General features: G+C 57.1%; 1 protein-coding gene across 2 annotated transcripts in view; it reads right to left on the bottom strand.

The window, feature by feature from the left end:
• Window positions 1-20,133, bottom strand: part of CAMTA1 (calmodulin binding transcription activator 1) — an 869,043-nt gene that overhangs the window by 542,155 nt on the left and 306,755 nt on the right. For both annotated transcript variants that reach the window (XM_062190365.1, XM_062190364.1), the window contains exon 3: window positions 16,994-17,061. In XM_062190365.1, the coding sequence (XP_062046349.1) occupies window positions 16,994-17,061 (68 nt within the window). The remainder of the gene's footprint in view (window positions 1-16,993; window positions 17,062-20,133) is intronic.

Genomic DNA, 20,133 nt, shown 5'->3' with positions numbered 1-20,133 from the left:
AAGTGAAAGTGGAAGCTGTAGGCAGGAGGGAGGTTGGAGGCAGAGAAAGAGAGGTGCTGAAAGAGAGCCTCGCAAGAGGGACCCAGCCCCACTGACACCAGGTGACAGCCAGCAACAGCGGTGCTACCCGGGCCATGCACAGAATGGCGAGACAGCCGGTTCGAGGCATGATGAGCCGTGCTGTTCCCGGTGATGTAACAGAGACAATAAAAGAGTACGATGTGGGGATGTCCCAGGGACAGGGCCACACAGAGACCCTCGATCGGGAGGTCCCTGGGATCATCTTTGTCCGCATTGGAAGAGGATTCCACAGAAGGGAGGGGTCACGGGGAGCCGAGGAGCAGCACCGTCCCCCAGAGACCAGAAGACAAAGCGGCTTCCTTGAGATGGCAGGAATCCCACCCTCACCTCCAGGCATGCCTGTCCCTCCAGCTGCTGACGGAGGATCGTTAGAGCAGTACCGTGGCCCCCACTGCTGGACAGCGCAATCCACGGTGGACTCCTCTGGACCAAGCCGCAGAAGGCGAGGAGCTGAGCCCCGTCAGGCCGGCCCGGCCTGCGGTGGCGAGGATTAATTATTGGTTTCTCAACTCCCCTGAAGTGCAGTGGCTACAAATCATTGCAAATCGATCTCTATTAAACTGCCGGGGAACAGGCCTGCCCCTCAGGAGAAGAAACTTCTGAAATAGAGGGAAGGGGGTGCTGGGGAGGGGTCACACGGCCTGGAAGACGTGCACGGCCCTGGTGAGCAGGAGGCCCTCGCAGCAGCAGGGAGGGCAGACGGAGTGGTGGCGAGACTGCAGAAGCGGGAGCCCAGGTGCACAACCCAGGAATGACCAGATGAGCCCGGGTGCCTCACCCAGCCCAGGCCCTGGGGCTCATTTCCAGGCCACAGTGGACAGCAGCAGCACTGAGGCCATCCTGCCCCCATGAGGGACCCAAGAGGAAGGGCCCAGCACAGCCCAGGGGACTCAACAGAAGGCCAGGGCAGAGCAGCCCCACCCAGGGTTTCAGGCCCCGTGGGCGCCTCAGCAAGGTCCCCTCTGACTCGTCCCACCTGGAGACCGGAGACTGACCGAGACAGGAAGGGCCGGGCTGCAGAACTGGCCACCAGTCCCCAGGCACCAAGAGATCAGCCTTCTCACTCCGGCAACGGGGGGAGGATTCACCTTGCCCGGTGGTCAGAGGACGCCCTGGTCAGACGGCTCAGGGGCGCCGAGCACAGGCGCAGGACGGAGCTGCTGGCGGCGGCCATCTGCCACCAGAGCTGTGTCGGGCAGCAGGCTGAGGCTGACCCAGAGCACAGCAAAGCCACGCTGTGGTCAGTGCTGCCCGGGCACTGACAGATCAGCATCGTCGTCATTTTAAGGAGAAGGAGACTGAGGCCCAAGAAGGCAAGGAGGCAAGGAGGCTCTGGGCCTCTCCTACCCACAGTTTGTCCCTCTCATCGGTCCTCCCTGTCAGGTGTGAGTGGGGTAGGTGGCGTCCAGGGGGGCTCCCTGTGGAATTCATGCCCCTGTGAGCCCCCGGCCCACTGGAATGAGCTGGACCCAGTGGCTCCCGTCTACATGGACTCCAGTGAAAGCAACAGGAAGTCCCCGTGCAGTTGGTCTACAAAGAGGGGAGAGGCAAGCTGCCATGTTGCAGAGGGCCCAAGGGTGGCCTCAGGCCAGCAGCCAACAAGCAGCTGAGGCCTCCACCCAACAAACCAGGAGGAACTGACCCCTCCAGCAGGCACGTGAGCTTAGGAGTGGGTCCTGCCTCTGGTGAACCTTCCAGGGAGACCACAGCCCCCGCTGGCCCCCGGATGGTGGCCTGGAGAGATGGCAGGGCAGAGGCTCCCTGCTGAGCTGTGACCCCCCCACACACACATACACACACCCAGACATGGGGAAATGGCAAATATGGGGTATGGGAACCGCTAGGTTTCATGATGATTCGTCACACAGCAATGGGTACTAGCACGCAGCCAGTGAGCAGGTGTCAGGTGGATAATAACATGAGGTGTGGGCTCCCGTCCGGGCCCCCACCTCTCACATAAAATGCTCTTGCCTGCTGAATGCTGTGACGTGGACTCTGTTGGTTCTCTTTGTTCCTCTCTGAACTCCGCTTATCCCAAGGGCGGCTGTGTTGTTCTTCGTAGCCATCATTTTGTACAGCTGTGAAAGCGGAGGTGAGGAACAGCCTGGCGCCGGGTGGGACTGCCGTTCTGAACGGGTCCCTGGAGGGGTTGTTGTAATCAGTGCACGGACAGCACCTACCATACGAGGGTACTCGAGAAAGTTCATGGAAGACAGAACTGAACCATCAGTGTGGGGCCAGCACTGCGGTGTAGTGGGCTAAGCCTCTGCCTGCAGCACCAGCATCCCAGTTCAAGTCCCAGCTGCTCCACTTCCAATCCAGCTCCCTGCTAATGGCCTGGGAAAGCAGCAGAAGATGGTCCAAGTGCCTGGGTCCCTCCTTCTTCTGGCTCCCAGCTTTGGCCTGGCCCAGCCCTGGCCGTTATAGCTATCTGGAGAGTCAACCATGGATGGAAGATCTCTCTCTCTGCCTCTGCCTCTCTCCCTCTCTGTAACTCTTTGAAAAAAAAAATAAGTAAATCTTTTAATAATATTAATAACAATAAGCTGCAAAGCTAGATTGAAACCCAGAGCCTGGCTCTTGGCCACCGTGTCTTTCAGGAGGAGTTCTCACAACTGACCTTGGCCGCAGCAGTGGACACATGGGGAGGAATTGCCCTAACCCCAGCACTGCCCGGAGCTCTGCAGGATGTTTGCCAGCATCCATGGCCCCACCCACTAGGTGCCGGCAGCACACCTGCCCCCACCAGGACCACCAAAAATGTCTCCAGTCCTTGTCTAGTGTCCCTGCATGGGTGGGTGGGTGGGGTCCCTGGGTGAGAAGTGCTGGGTGACCTTTCACATGCTCCTGTCACTAGCCCTGCTGGCTGAACAGGGGCAGAGGGCTTGTGAACAAGACTGACAGGTGTTACAGCTCCAGGCCGGGGTGGCCTTTGGACCACCACCACCCCCCCGCCCCGCTCTCAGCAAGTGTGGCCACATGTGTGCCCTCAAGGGGAGTCCTTCAGTCTGACGAGCTGTAGACGGCCCAACGACAGCACACTCCTGCGGCCCCAGCAGCCCGCGCCTCCCAGAGCTGCCCCGTCTTGGATGAATGCCCTCTGTCAGCGTCCTCGTGGCCCTTGGCCACCAGAACCTCACAGTCACTTAGGCCAAAGTCACCTCTCCATCTGCTCCCTGTGTGGTTTAGGGTGAGAACAGCCCGAGTGTCATCGCTCCTCTCCCTCATCAGACCGTGCCATCCCCTACCAAGGCACACGGTTTTCTGATGGAAATTCACCTGGCAGATGTTGCTGTGCTGTTTTCCCCCATTGAAATCAATTGAATGCAATTGATCTCGGCCCCATTTTGCATCCCTCCTCCCCCAATTCTGTGCATGTGTGCAGACACCCGTGCACACACGCACACGCAGGCGCCACCGTGTGTGCCATCTGCAATTGCTCTCTTGTTATCTCAGATACGCGTGACTTGTCTCTCCAATTAGATCCACTGCCTCTGTCACCTCGCAGTGCCCACACAGGGAAGGCTTGCTGATGGATGCCACATGTTACGGAATGGCATTCCCGCACCCCTCCTCCACCCCACCTGCCATCCCGCATCCCTGACGTGGGCTGTCCCTGGGGTTTCCACAATACCTCCCCAGAGCCAGCCACTGTCACCTGCGTGTCGTATAGCATCTTATCCTCCATGTTAATGGGGCCTCTGGCCCAAACCGGATCTGATCCCTGTGCCTCCCCCAGTCATACCAGGATGTCAAGGCATTAAATCACCTGCCTGGTGGAGCAACTTTCCGTGCCGGTGAGGGACAGCCTGGGGAGAGCAGGTTCCCAGATCCCACAGCCAACGCCCTCGGAAGCAGAGGCTGAGGGTAGGAGCGGCTTCTCCGGCGCCATCAGGCACCACTGGACGATACTAAATGATGAGCAGCACTTGGCAACATGGGGTGGCCCCACTCCACTCATGCCCACTCCTTGGGGGCGGCCGGAAATTATTTCAAAGCCCTGAGAATGACACTGCATGGAGAAAATCCCTCAACTGTGAGTCAGAGACCGGGCTCTGGTCTGGACTTGGGTGGTGCATTAGCTGAGAGACCTTGGGCAAGCCCCGACACCTCTGGGTCTCGGTGTCCTTGAGTGGAGAGAGGTGGCTGGACAGGGAAGCAGGACTGTGCTCTCTCCCTCAACCCCTTCCTCTCTGCTCCCTCTCCTCCCCCTGCCCTCTCCCCTGCCGCCTGCGTGGCAGGGCCGTGAGGACGGAGACCCCAGATCTGAAGGGTTTTACAAGTCACAAACAGCACTGAGGCTCCACAGAGGGCCAGCACTCTATAGATATGCTTACAGAGGTGCACAGACCGGGCCTGGCGGGAACTGACAGCTAGCCCTTGGCTGAGAGCCTTGAGTGACAGGCACGCCCTCCTTCGCCGTCCTGGGGAAACCCACAGGAAGTGGACCCTGAGGCTCTGCACCCTCCTTGCCTCAGGTTTGGCTGACTCGATTGTTGGATGAAGAACAGCAGGTGGCCGCTCTCGGGAGGCAGGGAGGCGGTCGGCTCTGCCCTCGCTCCACACCCCCAGATCCCGGGGCCACCTGGGAGACTTTTCCTAACCTGACAGCCACACTACTTGGGTGAGTTCAGTCACGTCTGCAGATGGTGGGCCCTAACTTTCTAACAGGGGATAAACTCACAAAGCACTGACCTTAACTTAGTAAATTAATTCCAAAGCACAATTGTTTTCCATCTTCATTTAAAAATCAGCCTTCGTTAATCTAGATTTAATGACACAGGAAATGGAAATTCCCTTAATAAGATAAGTTATGAATATTTATCATCCCATTTACCTGAAAATTGAATAATTCATCAATTAACTTTACTATTAATTATTGAACGCAAAATTAACAAACTGCAGAACTCGTAGGCATGCCTGCAGACCCTCTGGCACAGGGCAAGGGAACGAAGCACCGGGGAATTGGCCTGGCCATGGTGCGGGATTCCAGCCACACGCTGACGGGATATGGCGCTGTCCATGGGAAGCAGCGCCGAAACACTGACTCGGAAGTGAAGGGGAGGTTCCTTCCCCACCTTGGAATTCCGTGCCACAGCCGGAGACAACAAAGTCTGGCCATCTGTGAGAGAATTGTTCTCCCACGCGTCCGGCACCAGCAAAGGGCCCCGGATACACAGCCATCACCACCGGTGAGGCCCCTGACCTGCTGCCCACACAAGGGCAGGAAGGGTCAAGGAGGAGGACGGGATGCAACAGGCCGACATAGCCAGAGGCTGAGCCCCTGACGTGAGGTCCCGCCCTGGGGTGACAGTTCTGCTGGAGGCTCCTCTGCCTCCCCAGACCCCGCTGTGTCTTCTGGGACAAGGACACCTGTGCCTCAGTCTTCCCATCAGTGCAATGGGTCTCTGCAGAGGCCTTCCTGCCACTTCCACTCAATGTCCTTCCAGCTCACTCTCCACCCCTGCCCACATCCAGGGCTCTAGCGCCAACCTCATCCACTCACGTAACTGTCTGTTCAACACCTGCTGCTGGGAATGCCCACTGCATCCAGCACGGTCCCCGGATCCTGCCTGGTCTACACGGCTGTCCTCACCTGGCCTCCGCCTGCACTGCTCCCCCCACCCTCACTGCCCACCGCTCAGCCCATTCGGGGGTGTTGGGGCAGCCGCTCCTGCACTGGTCCCTGGCAGCACTCCGCCAAGTGTGGTCACTGTAAGTCATCCGCCGTGGTCACAGCTTCACCCCCGTGTCCGGCTCAGCCCCGGGGGCACACGGGAAGCAACCAAACTGTATCTGCTGAGTAAGCAGAGGAGCCGGTGCCCACCAACTGCATGAAGGTGAGGATTTGGCGTCATTTAGTTGAGGAGTAAGGGGGCTCACAGCAACCCCTGGGAGAAGGCGCTGTCCCTCCCAGACGGAGCTCTATCAACCTCTCCGTACGCTGGTGGACCTGGTCCGTTATCAAGAACCCCCGGCAGCCGATACATGGACGTTCTGGTGTGCAAATGATACAGAAGGCACGGGTCACGGTGCTGGCTGCGGAAGTGAAGGCCTTCGTCAGCTTCCACGCCTGCACCACTGCTCCCAAGTCTGCCTCCTGTGCGCGTCCCTCGCCTCACTCTGCAGCCCTCCCCAAGCATGGCTGCAACCCGTCCGCCCAGCCGCGTGGCTGTGATCCGTCCCCCAGCCACGTGGCTGCGACCCGTCCCCCCAGCCACGTGGCTGCGACCCGTCCACCCAGCCGCGTGGCTGCGACCCGTCACCCCAGCCGCGTGCTCTGCACAGACTGATCTGACTCCACACAGGCCAACGGTCCTGAGCCAGACAGGCTGCTGGGAAGAAGAAAAAGTCCGCTCCAAATGCCTGTGGAAGTCACAGAGCAAGGCCAGGAACACCCCCAAGTCCCCGTAACACCGCGCAGCCAGGATGCTCCCGTGCCCCCTTCCTCTGGTCACCCAAACCACACGGCTTCATCAACGCAATTCAGAAGCAGCCAGTACAGAGGAATTAGTGTTCTCCTCTACGAGAGATTTTCCTCTCTCCCCCAAATTCCATCCTATTAAATAACTGAATGCAGACAGAACAGCACCCAGTACAGGCAGGGGTGTGTGTGTGTGTGTTTGGATACATGCATGAATACATATGTACACGTATGTATAAGGTATTGTACTGTGTATTTCTCCATTGCATGTGTACATGTATGTGTGCATAGGCCCTGTGTGGTGTGGGCACTGTGTAGTGAATTTGCGCATGTATCTGTATGTTCCTGAGCACATGTGTGTGTTCTGTGTGTGTATACATGCATACCATGTAAACACACACACACCCCCACACAAAGCGCAAGCTCACGTAGAAAGCGGGACGTGCAGTCCAGTCTGAGGACCAGCAAAGGTGGCCTTGCTCTGTTTCTGATTGTGCATTTGTTTAGAAAGCTCTATGATGAAGGACCATGGGAAACCTAAAAATAAAAGCCAGCGACACCTCCTTGCCCCAGCCCAGAACACCCAGATGATCTGGTAACTGCTCATTACACACAAACTTACGCCGTCGCAAAAGGTGGTTTATTCTAAAAACATGCCTCCCCACCCCGCAGTGCCGCAGCCCGCCGGCCAGCTCCCTCTCTGCAGCGAGCAGGGATTGATCACGTCAGACCTGGCCCAGAAGAGACGTGGTGGATGCCAATCAGGGCCCATTACAGAGACGCCAGACAATGAGGGGAGCGAAGAAGCTAAGAATAACCGGTAGGCAGCAGAATCGATGCAAAATCAGTCAATGGACGCTGACAGGGTATGCAAATGCCTCTCCATTTGTGTGAGCCCAAAGCCAGGGTGCTTTTTGTCCTCAGAAACATTCGTCACCACTAGGGTGTCCTGCTTAGAGACACCAGAGGCAACAGCCCGGCACACAGCCTCCAGCCGGGCTCCCCAGCACCCCAGCCTGCACCACAGGCACCTGCCACAGGAGATGTCTGCCCTGGAACCATCCCAGGAAGACACACCCACACCACACCAAGACAAGAGACATTCACGTGCCATGGCCAGGGAGTGTGTGGCTACCGGATGGCCCTCTGGGTTCTGCCTAGAGAGGCCACACCACACCGCCCTACAAAGTAAGGGTGGTTCACAAAAGAAGGGGAGGAGGCGGCCAGCACTGAGCACTGGGTGTGGGAAGCAGCTCTGTGGCTGCACAAGAGGGGTGCGTGCATCTCGGCACCGGGGCCTCCTTGGTCTGAGCGGCTGCGCGTTTACACACCTCCAGACTGCACTGGAAGAAGTGGGCACTTAGCCTAGTGGTCAGCTCCACATCAGAGCACCTGGGTTCCACTCCTGGCTCTGACTCGTGACCCCAGCTTCCTGCTATGCAGGCCCTGGGGGCAGCAGTGACGGCTCAGGTGTCTGGGTTCCTGCCGCCCACGTGGACTGAGTTGTAGACCCAGCCAGGGACTGTTTTGGGCAGTCAGGGGGGGAATCAGCAGCAGGGAGGGTGCTCGCTCGCCCTTCTCTCTCTGTCTGTCCCTGTGGGTGGGAGCTTTGTCTGCCTCTCAAATAAATAAAATGAAACAAATTTTCTAAAGTGTATCTGGGGACAAATAAAAACGACATCCAAGTATCATTTTTTTATAACACACACACTTTCTGTGACTTCTGAAGACCCCTCATCTGTGAACAGCCACACACCCCAACCCGGGCTCTGCCCCAGCAGGGACCAGTTTGTTTTCTGGAGAAATCGACCTGGGGGACTCCAGACGCAGGCAGCAGGGGAGAGGTGGGAAACCCGGGACATCATCGGGGAGAGCTCAGGGCCAGCTTTCACGCTGGAAGGTGAAATTCCGGGCTCCTTCCCTGCCTGGGTCCCAGCAGACACAGCAATGCGCAGCTTGGAGCCACAAGTGGACAAGGAAGCACTCGGATGGTGCCAGAAAAAAGATCTGCAGGTGCTGAACCTCAGAGTCTCCCAACCAAAAGGCAACACCTCCGCCCTTGAGTCCCTCCACCCACCAGGGAAGGAAGGGGAAAGCAGCTGGCACAGCAGGAGCACTGGACGCCCAGTGAGCACATGAGGAAGTCAGGAGACATCGAGAAGCAGCAGCAGCAGCCCCCTGAGAAATCTGTGGTCAACCTCAGAGCCCAGACAGTGCAGCGGGGCTGCCCTGGGAAACAGGACTGGGCCGTCGGGCAGAGGCTGCAATAATTGTACCTACCCATGGACTGCAGCGACGATTCAGCACACGTACACGATGTGTGCTGAGCAAATCACAGTGATCATCATTTCCTTTTTTTTTTTTTTAAGACTTTGTATTTATTTGAAAGAGTGACAGGGAGGGAGGGAGGGAGGGAGGGAGGAAGGGAGGGAGATTTTCTGTTCACTAGTTCACTCCCCAAATGGCCACGATGGGCAGGCCTGGGCCAGGCCTAAGCCAGGAGCCCAGAACTCCATCTGGGTCTCCCATGTGGATGGCAGGGGCCCAAGCACTCAGGCCATCTTGCACTGCTTCCCCAGGAAGATCAGCAGTGAGCTGGATCGGAAGTGGAGCAGCCGGGACTCTAGCTGGTGCCCTGATACGGGATGCCAGCATCACAAGCAGCGGCTTAACCCACTGTGCCACAACGCCGGCCCGGCACTGCCCGGCTTCGATGTTACTGTGTGTCTGGAGGCCAGGAGCTCTTCTGTTTGTTCATAAACTCCACGCAGGCTCGTTGTGAACTGTGGCCCCAAGCACTCCGTGTTACATGAAGAGCTGTTCCTCCCACCTCTCCCTGATCTGGGATCTGTCATCCAAACTCCCCCTGCCCCCAGCCCCCACCCCGCACACACACCGGCCTCTAGGAATCGCCTTCCTGTGTCTTGACCGAGTTTGTCCAGCTGCCACAGCTGGGAGAGAACTCGTGGCATCTGTCTTTCTGTGTGAATGCAACTAGAGGACGCCATATTTTCTTGTGCGCTTTTTAGGATCATGTGCACATTAAATCACATGCATGCATACTTTTGATAGAAATCTAAATATTAACAGAAAGCAGTGGGGAGGGTGGGAGCCAGGAGCTGGCAGCCACGTGACCCAGCTAGAAACCGAGACCCCAACATCAGTGTGCAGGCCCACGGCCTCCAGGAAGCCAGGACGTGCACTCCTGGGCCAGGAATGAGGAGGGATGTGACGAAGCCGACATTGTCTCACGCCAGGGACCTCAGGCGGGCACTGCCATTTCAACAAGCATCCGGGCACAGCTGAGGACACGCGAGGCTCACCTGTCCTCAGACCCAAAAGTCCCCTGTGGGTGACAACCATCCACAGGGCAGTCAGAGAGGGGACTCGGGGAGGTGGCCTCTGTGGGCTGGCCCTCGGCCATTCCTGCGATCCCTGATGAGGAACTGGGATTCGGGACAGACCCCTCCCGCTGCCCCATGCAGCCCAGGGAGTTCCCACCACTGCAGAGACGCCACCAGACACTCGATGACACACGGCCGGTTCCCTGCCTCATCCCGACACGGATAACGAGGTGACAGGTGCTTCCGGGGAAGCCCTCCTGCAGCCAGGGACCCCCGTGAGTCACGACAGGCATAACACCCACGAGCTGCTCGCACTGCAGCGCTCCTTCGTTAATGATGACAGAGTTCGGACTTGGTCGAGGATTTGCTCAAGACATTCGGCAAATGTCAGTGTGAGTGTAACGTGACTCAGCGCTACAGTATTTGCTGAAGTGAGTGTAACGTGACTCAGCGCTACGGTATTTGCTGAAGTGAGTGTAACGTGACTCCGCGCTGTTAATTTGCTAAAATGTGTGTGACACGATGCAGCACTGTGTGAATGTGCGAGCAGCTCCCTGACTCAGCACCAGGCAAAAGTCGCCACATCAGAACCATCGCTGACCCAGAACGGCTTGACTAGCTTTTCTTGTGAGTTCTGAACTAGAGAGTCCTTGACATGACCTGGGTATAAGACAGCCCCTCAGATGGGCCATTGACAGCACGCTCCCCCCAAAACACGCATGTACGTGCACTAACATGTCCTCCAACATACAAACACACGCATGCCTACATACATCCACACGCACGCATATATGCACAGAGCAATCCCCTCCTCCCCCACAACTCAGCCAAACTGGAAGCCTGACAAAGAGCTACAGGAGAAATTTTGAGAAATTTCATGGTAAAACATACGTACCCTAAAGTCTGCGATCTTAGCTGCTTTCAAGAGCACAGTTCAGTGGCACTGAGTTCACTCACGCCATGGCACAACCGTCACCACCACCCACCTCAAGAACGGCCATGGCACAACCGTCACCACCACCCACCTCAACAACACCATCACCTCCGTCCCCCGCCCACGCCCAGCCCCTGTCCACCGTCTGCTCCCGGGCTCTGGAGCTGACTCTCCAGCACCTCACGACCCCGCACGGAAGCAGAATCCGCTACCTGCCCCTTAGCATAGCGTCCACAAGCTTTAATCATGGCGTGCACTGTGTTGGGATTTTGTTCCTTGTTAGCTCTGGGAATTCTGTGATCATCTGAAAAGGATCTCCGTGTAATTTTTGCAACTCTGTTCTGGTCACTTGAGCAGCCGTGTCAGGGAAAGGAGCCTCTTTGGAAAGGGCTGTAACCGTCCCGAGGAGCAGGTGCCTCCGTCCTGTGCACAGCTCACGGGGAAGCTAGGAAGGCAGCCCCAGCTGCTCAGAGACTGGCCTGGGCGGAGAAGGTCCCTTTCCAGGAACAGCCCCCTGCTCACAGAGCGGCACTGCTCCCAGGACCCCCAGGAAGACAAGAAGCCCACTGGCTACAGGGTCAGACACTAGCAGTGCCTCCTGGGCCACCTCACTGCCCACACCTGCAGTGCCTCCTGGGTCACCTCAGTGCCCACGCATGGGGTGCCTCTGCTGCACGCCCTGGCCAGAGAACACAGAGAGGGCATGCCCTGGTCCCTGGGGTGCTCGCCCTCCCCCCCACCCCCACCCCGGCAGGCGAGGCGTACACACTGATGACCGCTATGTCCTCAAACACTGCACGGTCTGGTGAATGTAGCGACGGAAGCTGAAGAGAGCTTGCTAGGTGTTGTTGGGCTTTGGAGAGGATTCCAATGGGAGTTGGATGTGATGGCATTCAAGTGAGGTCAGGGACAAAGGGGACTGTCTGGGGAGCAGCAGGTAGCCCCTAAGGGGACTGGGGTGTGGACTCGGAGGTGGGCAGAGAGGGAAAAGCTTAAACAGGTGGGCGAGGCAGAACGACATTCTTACATGCTGGACCAGGGGGTCTGACCCTTAAGTCTTAGGAAGCTCCCGCGGGTCTCCAGGGGCATGATGACGCCATAGGAGGACTGTTTCAGGGAGCCGCTGGGAAGAGGAGCAGGTGTGGGCAGCTCTTCTGAGAACCAGGGAGTCAGAAGAGGAAAACCCAAGCAGCAGCCAGGGATGCAGGAAGAGGGAGGACGGTGCCTGTCAGGTGAGAAGGCCACATCCCAGCACCCAGCAGAGCTGCAGAGCAGGGATGACTCACAGGGATTAAAGGCCAGGCCGTGGGCCGGGCAGTCCTGGGAGCAAGAACATGGCCCCAGAGCGCAGAGGGCAACACTGGGTGTCCACATCCCCTTGGGACTGGGGGAGCCCAGGGCACTTGGAGAACTCACGGGGGACAGGGAGGGTGGGGTCCCAATGAGTCGGTTGCATCTCCTTGAAACTCAGGGCTCACTTCTCTTTCTTAAGATGTATTTATGTACCTGAAAGGCACTTACACAGAGAGCGAGGTCTTCCACCTGCTGGCCCAGTCTCCAAATGGCTGCAACAGCCTGGCTGGACCTAGCAGAAGCCAGGAGCCAGGAGCTTTATCCTGGTCCCCCACATTGGGAGCAGGGGCCCAAGCACTTGGGCCATCCGCCGCTGCTTTCCCAGGAGCATTAGCAGGGAACTGGATCAGAAGGGGAGCAACCAGGTCCAGAACCAGAGCTCATCTGGGATGCCAGAATCGCAGGCAGCGGCTTAACCCACCTCACCGGCTGCACCACAGTGCTGGCCCGTTTTTGTCTCCTTTTCTCCTGAACCCCTCCTCCTACTCAGCTATTTACTGCTTATTGACAACAAGTATTTAGTGTTCATTATAGGAAAATTCTATTACCAGACCTTTAGTGCTTCGGTGTTAAGGTGCTATCCGTATCAATCTAATGAATTAATTAGATAGTTAATAGCATGTCCCAGCCTCCTTACCACCGTTAACGGGATTCCTGGGAAGGAGGCATTTCCACTTTACTCCTGAGCCTGCTGTGTCCCCAGATTCCAGGGAAGGTTGCATTTGTCCAGGGTGGGGGTGGGGGGCTGAATGATCAGAAATGCTAGGTTTGCAGTCTCCTGCTGCCTCTGCCTGGCTGTGCACCTGCCCTTTGGGCAGTGTGCATTTCTCCCAGGCAGCCTGTGCGGGGGGTGGGGTGTGTGTGTGTGTGTGTGTGTGTGTGAAGATCTAGGAAGCCCACCAGGCTGGTGTACCTACGCCACACGCAGCAACAAAGGGAAACCCCCCCGCAACCACTGGGGTCCCTCGACAGGTTCAGAACTCATGGCCATGGACAGTGGGGAGGAATTCTGGTGTTACTGTTGTGCCAGCTTCAAATCGCCACCCGCCCTGGGCATGGAAGTGCAGCAGGAACGCGAAGATGATGAACTTTGCGCTGGGCTCCAATCCCAGCCCCGTGCTGCCCTGGGAACTCGCACGCCCTCTCTGCCTCTGGTTCATGGCCTGGTGGCACTGCCGAAGGCCTGGCACACAGGAAATGCTCACGAGCACCATCCCGGCTCAGCTGGCCGACGCCAGCATGAGACACACAAGGAACAGGAGGAAAAACGGAAGCCAACTCAGGTCGCTTCCTTGACAAGGCTCAGGTCCATTTTCTCACTTCACAAACACTTCCCGGGGCCAGCTGGGGTGTCCAGTGCTGCTAGGGTACTTGGGGATGGCTGGAGACCAAGCACAAGAAAAAACCCCTCTCCCCATGAGACTCAGCCTTGGAGGAGGGGGTGAGGTAATGAATGCAACCTGGGACAGAGGGAAGGGGTCTGAAGCAAGGCCTGAAGGAGGAGCGGGAAGAACATTCTAGACCAGGGAAGGACATTCTTCCCGCCAAGATTCAAGGCCGTGGAGCAGGATGGGGAGCATGGCGCCCCCGAGGGTCTGCGAATGGTATTGCAGCGCTGAGCACAGGGCAAGTGCCCAGAGACGGACACTGAAGGGTGATTGCTTGCAGGGAGGCTCCCAGCCACTTGGGGACAATGACACAGGCCAATGCAGGCTGCAGGAGCCTCAGCATTCTGCCTGGTGGCGGCCTTGTGGCTGGTCGAGGCCCCCAGCCCAGGAGCCTCCCTGCCTGGTGGCAGCATTGTGGCTGGTCGAGGCCCCCCAGCCCGGAAGCCTCCTTGCCTGGTGGCGGCATTGTGGCTGGTCGAGGCCCCCCAGCCCGGGAGCCTCCTTGCCTGGTGGCGGCATTGTGGCTGGTCGAGGCCCCCCAGCCCGGGAGCCTCCTTGCCTGGTGGCGGCATTGTGGCTGGTCGAGGCCCCCAAGCCCGGGAGCCTCCTTGTAACACGCCTCATTATGAAACAGGTGAGCCGGGCTCCTGGGGCCTTCTCTGTAATTAGGGCAGGATCTGAGCGGGTGCTAAATTTATAACCCCAGTCATCAGCAAGCCAGGGAGACAGGCAGTGGGTCCCGCTGCACCTCCTATACCAACATCTATATGTGAACTGATTACAACAATTAATTTAATAGGGATTCCTCCACGCAAACAATGTATCATTTTATTAGGAAACTCTATAAATGTCAGTGGTGCAATTCATTTTTATTAATTTTCCAAAATGAGATTAGCAGTGGCGGCAACGGAAGTTGCATGGCCTCGGCGTGTGGCGGGGTATCGGTGCCATTAATTTCTTAACACCGGGAGGCCAGTTTGGACGAACTCAGCAGTTAACAGCACCAATTAATTTCAATACTAGAGGTGGCGGGCGGGGGCAGGGACTCCAAATTCAACTCTACAACTAATTTAGGAAGGACCTTGAACAAGCACAGCAACTTTTCTCTCCCCTGGGACCGGATGCTTTCCAGGGTAAACACAGAGTGGATATTGGAATACCGACAAGAAACCTTCTGTGGCTACCCTCTCTCTTTGGGGAAGAAATTTGTCCTTCCAGGCCCTGCAGGAGCCCCAACAGGTGCTTCCTCTGGTCGAAGCCCCCAGCCCAGCATGCTCAGGGAGTGGGGAGCTGACTGGGATCCTCACGGCACGCACGGCAGGATCACGGACACCCCCTCAGCTCCCCTTTTGACGTGAACGAGAGAAAGTGGAGTTTTAGAGGAGTGGAAGTGACTTTGTACAGTGACAGAGTCAGAGATAAAGCACAAATTCCCTCTCCGCCGTGCGCACCTGCTGGGCCCTAGGTGGGACGTCTCTCGGTTCTATTTTTACTCTAAAAAGCCAAGTGAGTCAGGCATGGCCACAAGTGACATTCACGTCTCACCTGAGACCCAACTCTGAGGCTAAACCTCCTGCTCCCTGCGGGGCTGAGGCTCGGCCCATGTCTGCGGGTCTGAAATCGGACATCTGGCCCCAGAATTTCCGGGGAAACTTGCTCATCGCCTCCAGTGCAGAGGGAAACCAAGCCAGCTCTCTTTCCTCGAAAGCATGAGAGCAGTGGTTCTCAAAGGGAGCCGGCGGTGGGGGTGGGGGGTCCCCGGCGGTCCCAGCCCAGCTCCTAGGAACTTGTTCAAAATAATAAATCCTCAGGCCCTGCGCGGACTCTACCAGCCGGGCCCAGCAGCTCACGTGACGGCCACTCAGGTTGGGAATGACAGCCCTAAAAGGAGATGCCCCAGAAGCTCACCGTGGTCTATGCCATGGCTGTGCCACAGAACACTGCACTGAATGCCACTCGCCCTGGCCCCACTCTAGGACGCGTGCCCTTCCCAGCCCCGTTCTTGTTGGGCTTGGTCACGGGGGCTCGCTTCAGCCAATGCGTTTGTGAGCCAGCGTGACCTACGACGACACCTCGGGGCAAGGGTTTCGATGGCAGCTGCCTGGACTGCCTTAGCCTTGTAAGCCCTGTCCTCCTCTGTGTGAGCCAAATGTCCCAGACACAGGGTGCTCCCTCAGCCGGGAATGAAAGCACGCATGGAGCAATCCCAGAGCCACAGCAACCCTGACCCTGACCCTGACCCTGACCCTGGCCCTAACCCTAACCCTAACGAGCAGGTAGCCCATGAGCAGGTAGCCAAAGTTTGTGGTGTTGAGTCGCCCGTTTAGGGGCTGCTCCTCACACAGCGGCACCACCGCGAAAGCTGACAGATACGGACCGTCTGATTTCCTAGCAAAGGGAGTCGTGGCCCCCACAGGCTGAGGCACTGAGTGTCCCCTGCAGGTCTCAGGCCGGAAGGTAAAGGAACCATGGTCACCAGGGAAACGGGAGCCTCAGTACCCAGCGTCCCTTGTCCTGACCTCCTCTAAAGCAGAGTCTGCCCTCCCCTGCAGGACGCTGACCGTGAGAAGCTGAGCCTGCCGAAGCAGCATCTCTCAGTGAGTGAAAAACGCTGAGGACCCAGGCCCTGCTTCCTCCACGGCCCAGAATGGACGAACGGCAGGTCAAGCTCACAACCCCCTTTCCCTGGTACCAGCCAACAAACCTGGGGCCTCGGGGACTTCTGTCCGAAGACAGCCCAGGCACCCGCCCCTAACATGCCGGTCCCCAGCCCAGCCCGCCTGTGGGCTGCTCGAGCTGACCAACACCTGGCCCTGACCCCACCAGTAGGAAACAGGAGGCAATCGGAAGCCACTGGCCCTGTACCTCTGAAGCTTCTAGCATGGAACACGCCGAAAATCAAAACTTAGGGACGGGGAAGGAGAAAGACGCTGCCTTTAAAACAAACCCTAAATCCCAGCTTTGCACCTTGCACCAGCGGGAGGCAGATCCACTGTACTTTTGCCAACTCGCTCTGCTCCCTGTGGCGAGGTGAGGTAAGGGCTCTGGCAGGTCCTAGGCTCAAGGACATTGACCGCGGAACAAACCGCGAGCCCGGCCTTTGCCTCTGGCTGCAGGGAACCTTCTTGCCCCAATCAAGAACTTGGCTTTGACCTTGTGAAAGGCGCTGAGATAAAAGGGGAGGTCCAGCTCCCTTCTCTACTCAAAGAGTGCATTTCCAGAGAACACCGCTGGCGCCGCCCACGCTCACACCTGCTGCAGGGCCCAGCCTCAGCTGCACAGCTCAGAATCCACCAGCTGCCCTGTCCCAGGTCGATTAAAGGGACCTCGATGTCACAAGCTGCCACGCACAACGTGGCATTTTCAACTTGGTGCCCAAGAGTGGACTTGCCCCATCAGATAATCTATGAAAATCAATCCATTCACTGTACACATTGGAAAAAAAAAACTGCAAGATCTGGGACATTACCTTGTCTTAGGGGATGTGGTTAGCCATTCTTCGTGTTTCTCAAATGTTATTAAATAAGCTGCAATTTCCTGCAACAGAAGAATAAAAAGATAATAGCAACAATTAGCTCACATCGGATCAGAAAGCTTGCGCTGTCTCCTAGCCGAGTTCTCCATGCCAAGGCTGGAACTTGCTCCCCTGCTGGAGTGCTGGGTGTGGATGCCGCATCTGTCCAGAGTCTCCGTCCCGTCCACCCCGGTGCCACACAACAACAACAAAGCACTGGGTTTCAAAAAATGAGTCGGCGGCAAAGACAAGAATATTTCTCTGTGGGAGCAAAACATGACGCACGCTTTCTGGTTCAGACACCTGCCAACAATGGGCCTCCACTTACGCGAGGTCGCCACCCGCGAGCGTGGCCCTTTTCCGAAGCTGGACAGATCTTTCAACTTAGTCACGGGAGCAACATCGCATCTCACGGCTAAATTCCCACCCCCCTGAGCCAAATCCCAAAGAGACTGAGAAGGAAAAATAGAGCCATGTGAGGCTGGGGGCGGGGAGGGAGAGGAAGGGGGAGGGGGGGAGAGACATAGGGAGAGAGAGAGGGAGAGGGGGGAGAGAGGAAGAGAAAGAGGGAAAGAGAGGGAGAGAGGAAGAGAGGGAGGGGAAGAGGGGGGAGAGGGAGGGAGGGAGAGAGAGATAGAGGGAGAGAAAGGGAGGGATAAAGAGAGAGAGGGAGATGAGAGAGGGAGAGGAGAGAAAAGAGAGGGAGGGGGAGAGGGAGAGAGAGAGGAGAGAGGGACAGAGATAGAGATGGGGAGAGGGAAAGATAGAGGGAGAGAGAGAGAGGAGGAGGGAGAGAGAGAGAGAGGGAGGGAGAAAGGGAGAGAGGGAGAGAGACAGAGGGAGAGAGAGAGAGGGAGGGAGAGGAAGAGAGGGAGATGAGAGAGAGGGAGAGGAGAGAAAAGAGAGAGGGAGGGGGAGAGGGAGAGAGAGGAGAGAGGGACAGAGAGAGAGATGGAGAGAGGGATGGAGAGGGAGAGAAGGAGAAAGAGAGGGGGGGAGAGAGAGATGGAGAGAGAGTTGGAGAAAGGGAGGTAGAGAGACAGATGGAGGGAGAAAGAGAGAGAGGGAGAGAGAGACAGAGAGAGAGATGGAGGGAGAGGGAGAGAGGGAGAGGAGAGGGAGGTAAAAAGAGAGATAGAGGAAGAGAGAGGAGGGAGAGAAAGAGAGGGGGGAGAGGGAGAGAGAGAGGGAGAGAGGGAGAGAGGAAGAGAGGAAGAGAGGGAGAAGGAGAGAGAGGTTAGCCTTTCCCCCTACTGATAACTTAATCTACTGAGCCGAAGTTCAGAGAAGAGCAATGTCAGCAGAGCATGGGGCAAAGATGGAGAAAACGTGGGCACCTGGAGGTAAATTAAATATTTATAAACACAACAACATCGCTGCAGATAGAATTACTGATTTATTAATAATTTCCATAAAAAGCCGGTGGTGACATCGACATAAGTCAGGGCTCCAGCTCTGAGGCATGATACGGCCCATTACCTCCAGCTGCAGACAGACCTGCTAACGTGAAGTTGGCGGGGACTGAGTTAAATTAAGGCTGCACTCGTCCGCGTCTCCCTGGATTCGTGGTGGTGACGGAGCGCGGAGCTGCGACCCGGGGCTGCGGCAAAACGCTCCCTCTCAGTGCTCCCATGGGCCAGCCCCTCCGCCCAGGGGCCAGGAGCCTCTTCTGGGCTTGGACATGATGGGGTGGATGCCTGTGACACCCCACACGTGGCCTTGAGGCAAAGGAAGAGAATGTCACCAAAGCCAGGTAGACAGAGCAGGCGAGAGTGTGGCGTGACGGCAAGAGGCGCAGGTGGAGATCAAGGCCTCGTGTAAGCAAGGCAAACGGCCGCTGCCTCCAGGGAGCTGGTGCCTGGGCGTTGAAAGCCCGGTCCATACACCGAGCACCTGGGAAGCAGAACAGAGCAGCTTCTTTGTGCAAGTTTCTGCCGCCGGTTGCGGCTGAAGAAAGCACGTGGTGAGCAGCTGATCAACCAGCATGCTGTCCGCTCACCCCCAAGCTGTTCTCAGTGTATTTTCTCTCCTTAGAAAATATTTCCCGAAGGCCTCACTGTACACAGATGGCTCTGCCCTTGTGGAGCCTCCCTCACACCCAGGACAGGGCTCAGTGCCCGTTCCCCACGCCGCCTTCCCCCAGCACCTGGACGCCCCCCAGTGCATGGGGCTTATCACTCCGCATGCTGACTGGACCACGAGCAGGGGCAGTGTCCTCACGGATGGTCCCCCAGGACTTCACAGTGTCCCCCCCACCTGGAAGCACCTGCTGAGCGTTTGCTAAGTGAGCAGGTGGGGGTGGGGTGGGCAAGAGGGAGAAAGGGGGAGGAAGAGGCGAACCAGCATCCCTCAGTGAATGGGCCTCCGTGTGTGTCCGCTGCTGAAGAGGGCTGAAGCAAGAGCTTAAAAGCAGCAAAACGCAGCAGTTCCCGTGCTGTTAAATGGCCATGGCCAGTCATGTGACTAACACCTAATGAACTGAACCACAGTTCAGAAGAGCACATGCTTAAAGAGGAAACAGCCGGGGCCAGCATTGTGGTGTAGCAGGTAAAGCTGCTGTCTGTGATGCCGGCCTCCCATATGGGTGTCCTGGCTCTCTGCTATGACCTGGGAAAGCAGCGGAGGATGACCCAAGTGCTTGGGCCCCTGCACCTACATGGGAGACCCAGATGACGCTCCTGGCTTCAGCCTTGCTGTTGGGACCATCTAGGGAGTGAACAAGCAGATAGAAGATCTCTCTCTCTCTCTCTCTCTCTCTCTCTTTCTGGAACTCTGACTTTCAATAAATAAATAAATGAAAGAATCAGCCATGGCTTTGGGCACTAGCTCTGCCCTGTACTAGCTGTCTCCACTTAAGCACATTCCCTAACCTGTCCAAACCTCAGCTACCCATGACACTAGGAAAATGTCACCTCATGGGGCAGTTAGGGAATGACAATTTTGAATACATTGGCTGGAACACAGCAACCCCCAAATATAGACACCATCATCCTCGTGATAAGGTCTACATGGAGAGAGCACCTGCTGGAGGCCCTGATAAAGTTCAGGAACCAAGATGGTCCCAAAAGCAGCAGCCACCACTGCTGGACCCCACC

The sequence above is a fragment of the Lepus europaeus genome, chromosome 5 (genome assembly GCF_033115175.1).
Source record: "Lepus europaeus isolate LE1 chromosome 5, mLepTim1.pri, whole genome shotgun sequence".
Classification (NCBI taxonomy): domain Eukaryota; kingdom Metazoa; phylum Chordata; class Mammalia; order Lagomorpha; family Leporidae; genus Lepus; species Lepus europaeus.
This window is presented reverse-complemented; position numbering and strand designations above follow the sequence as displayed.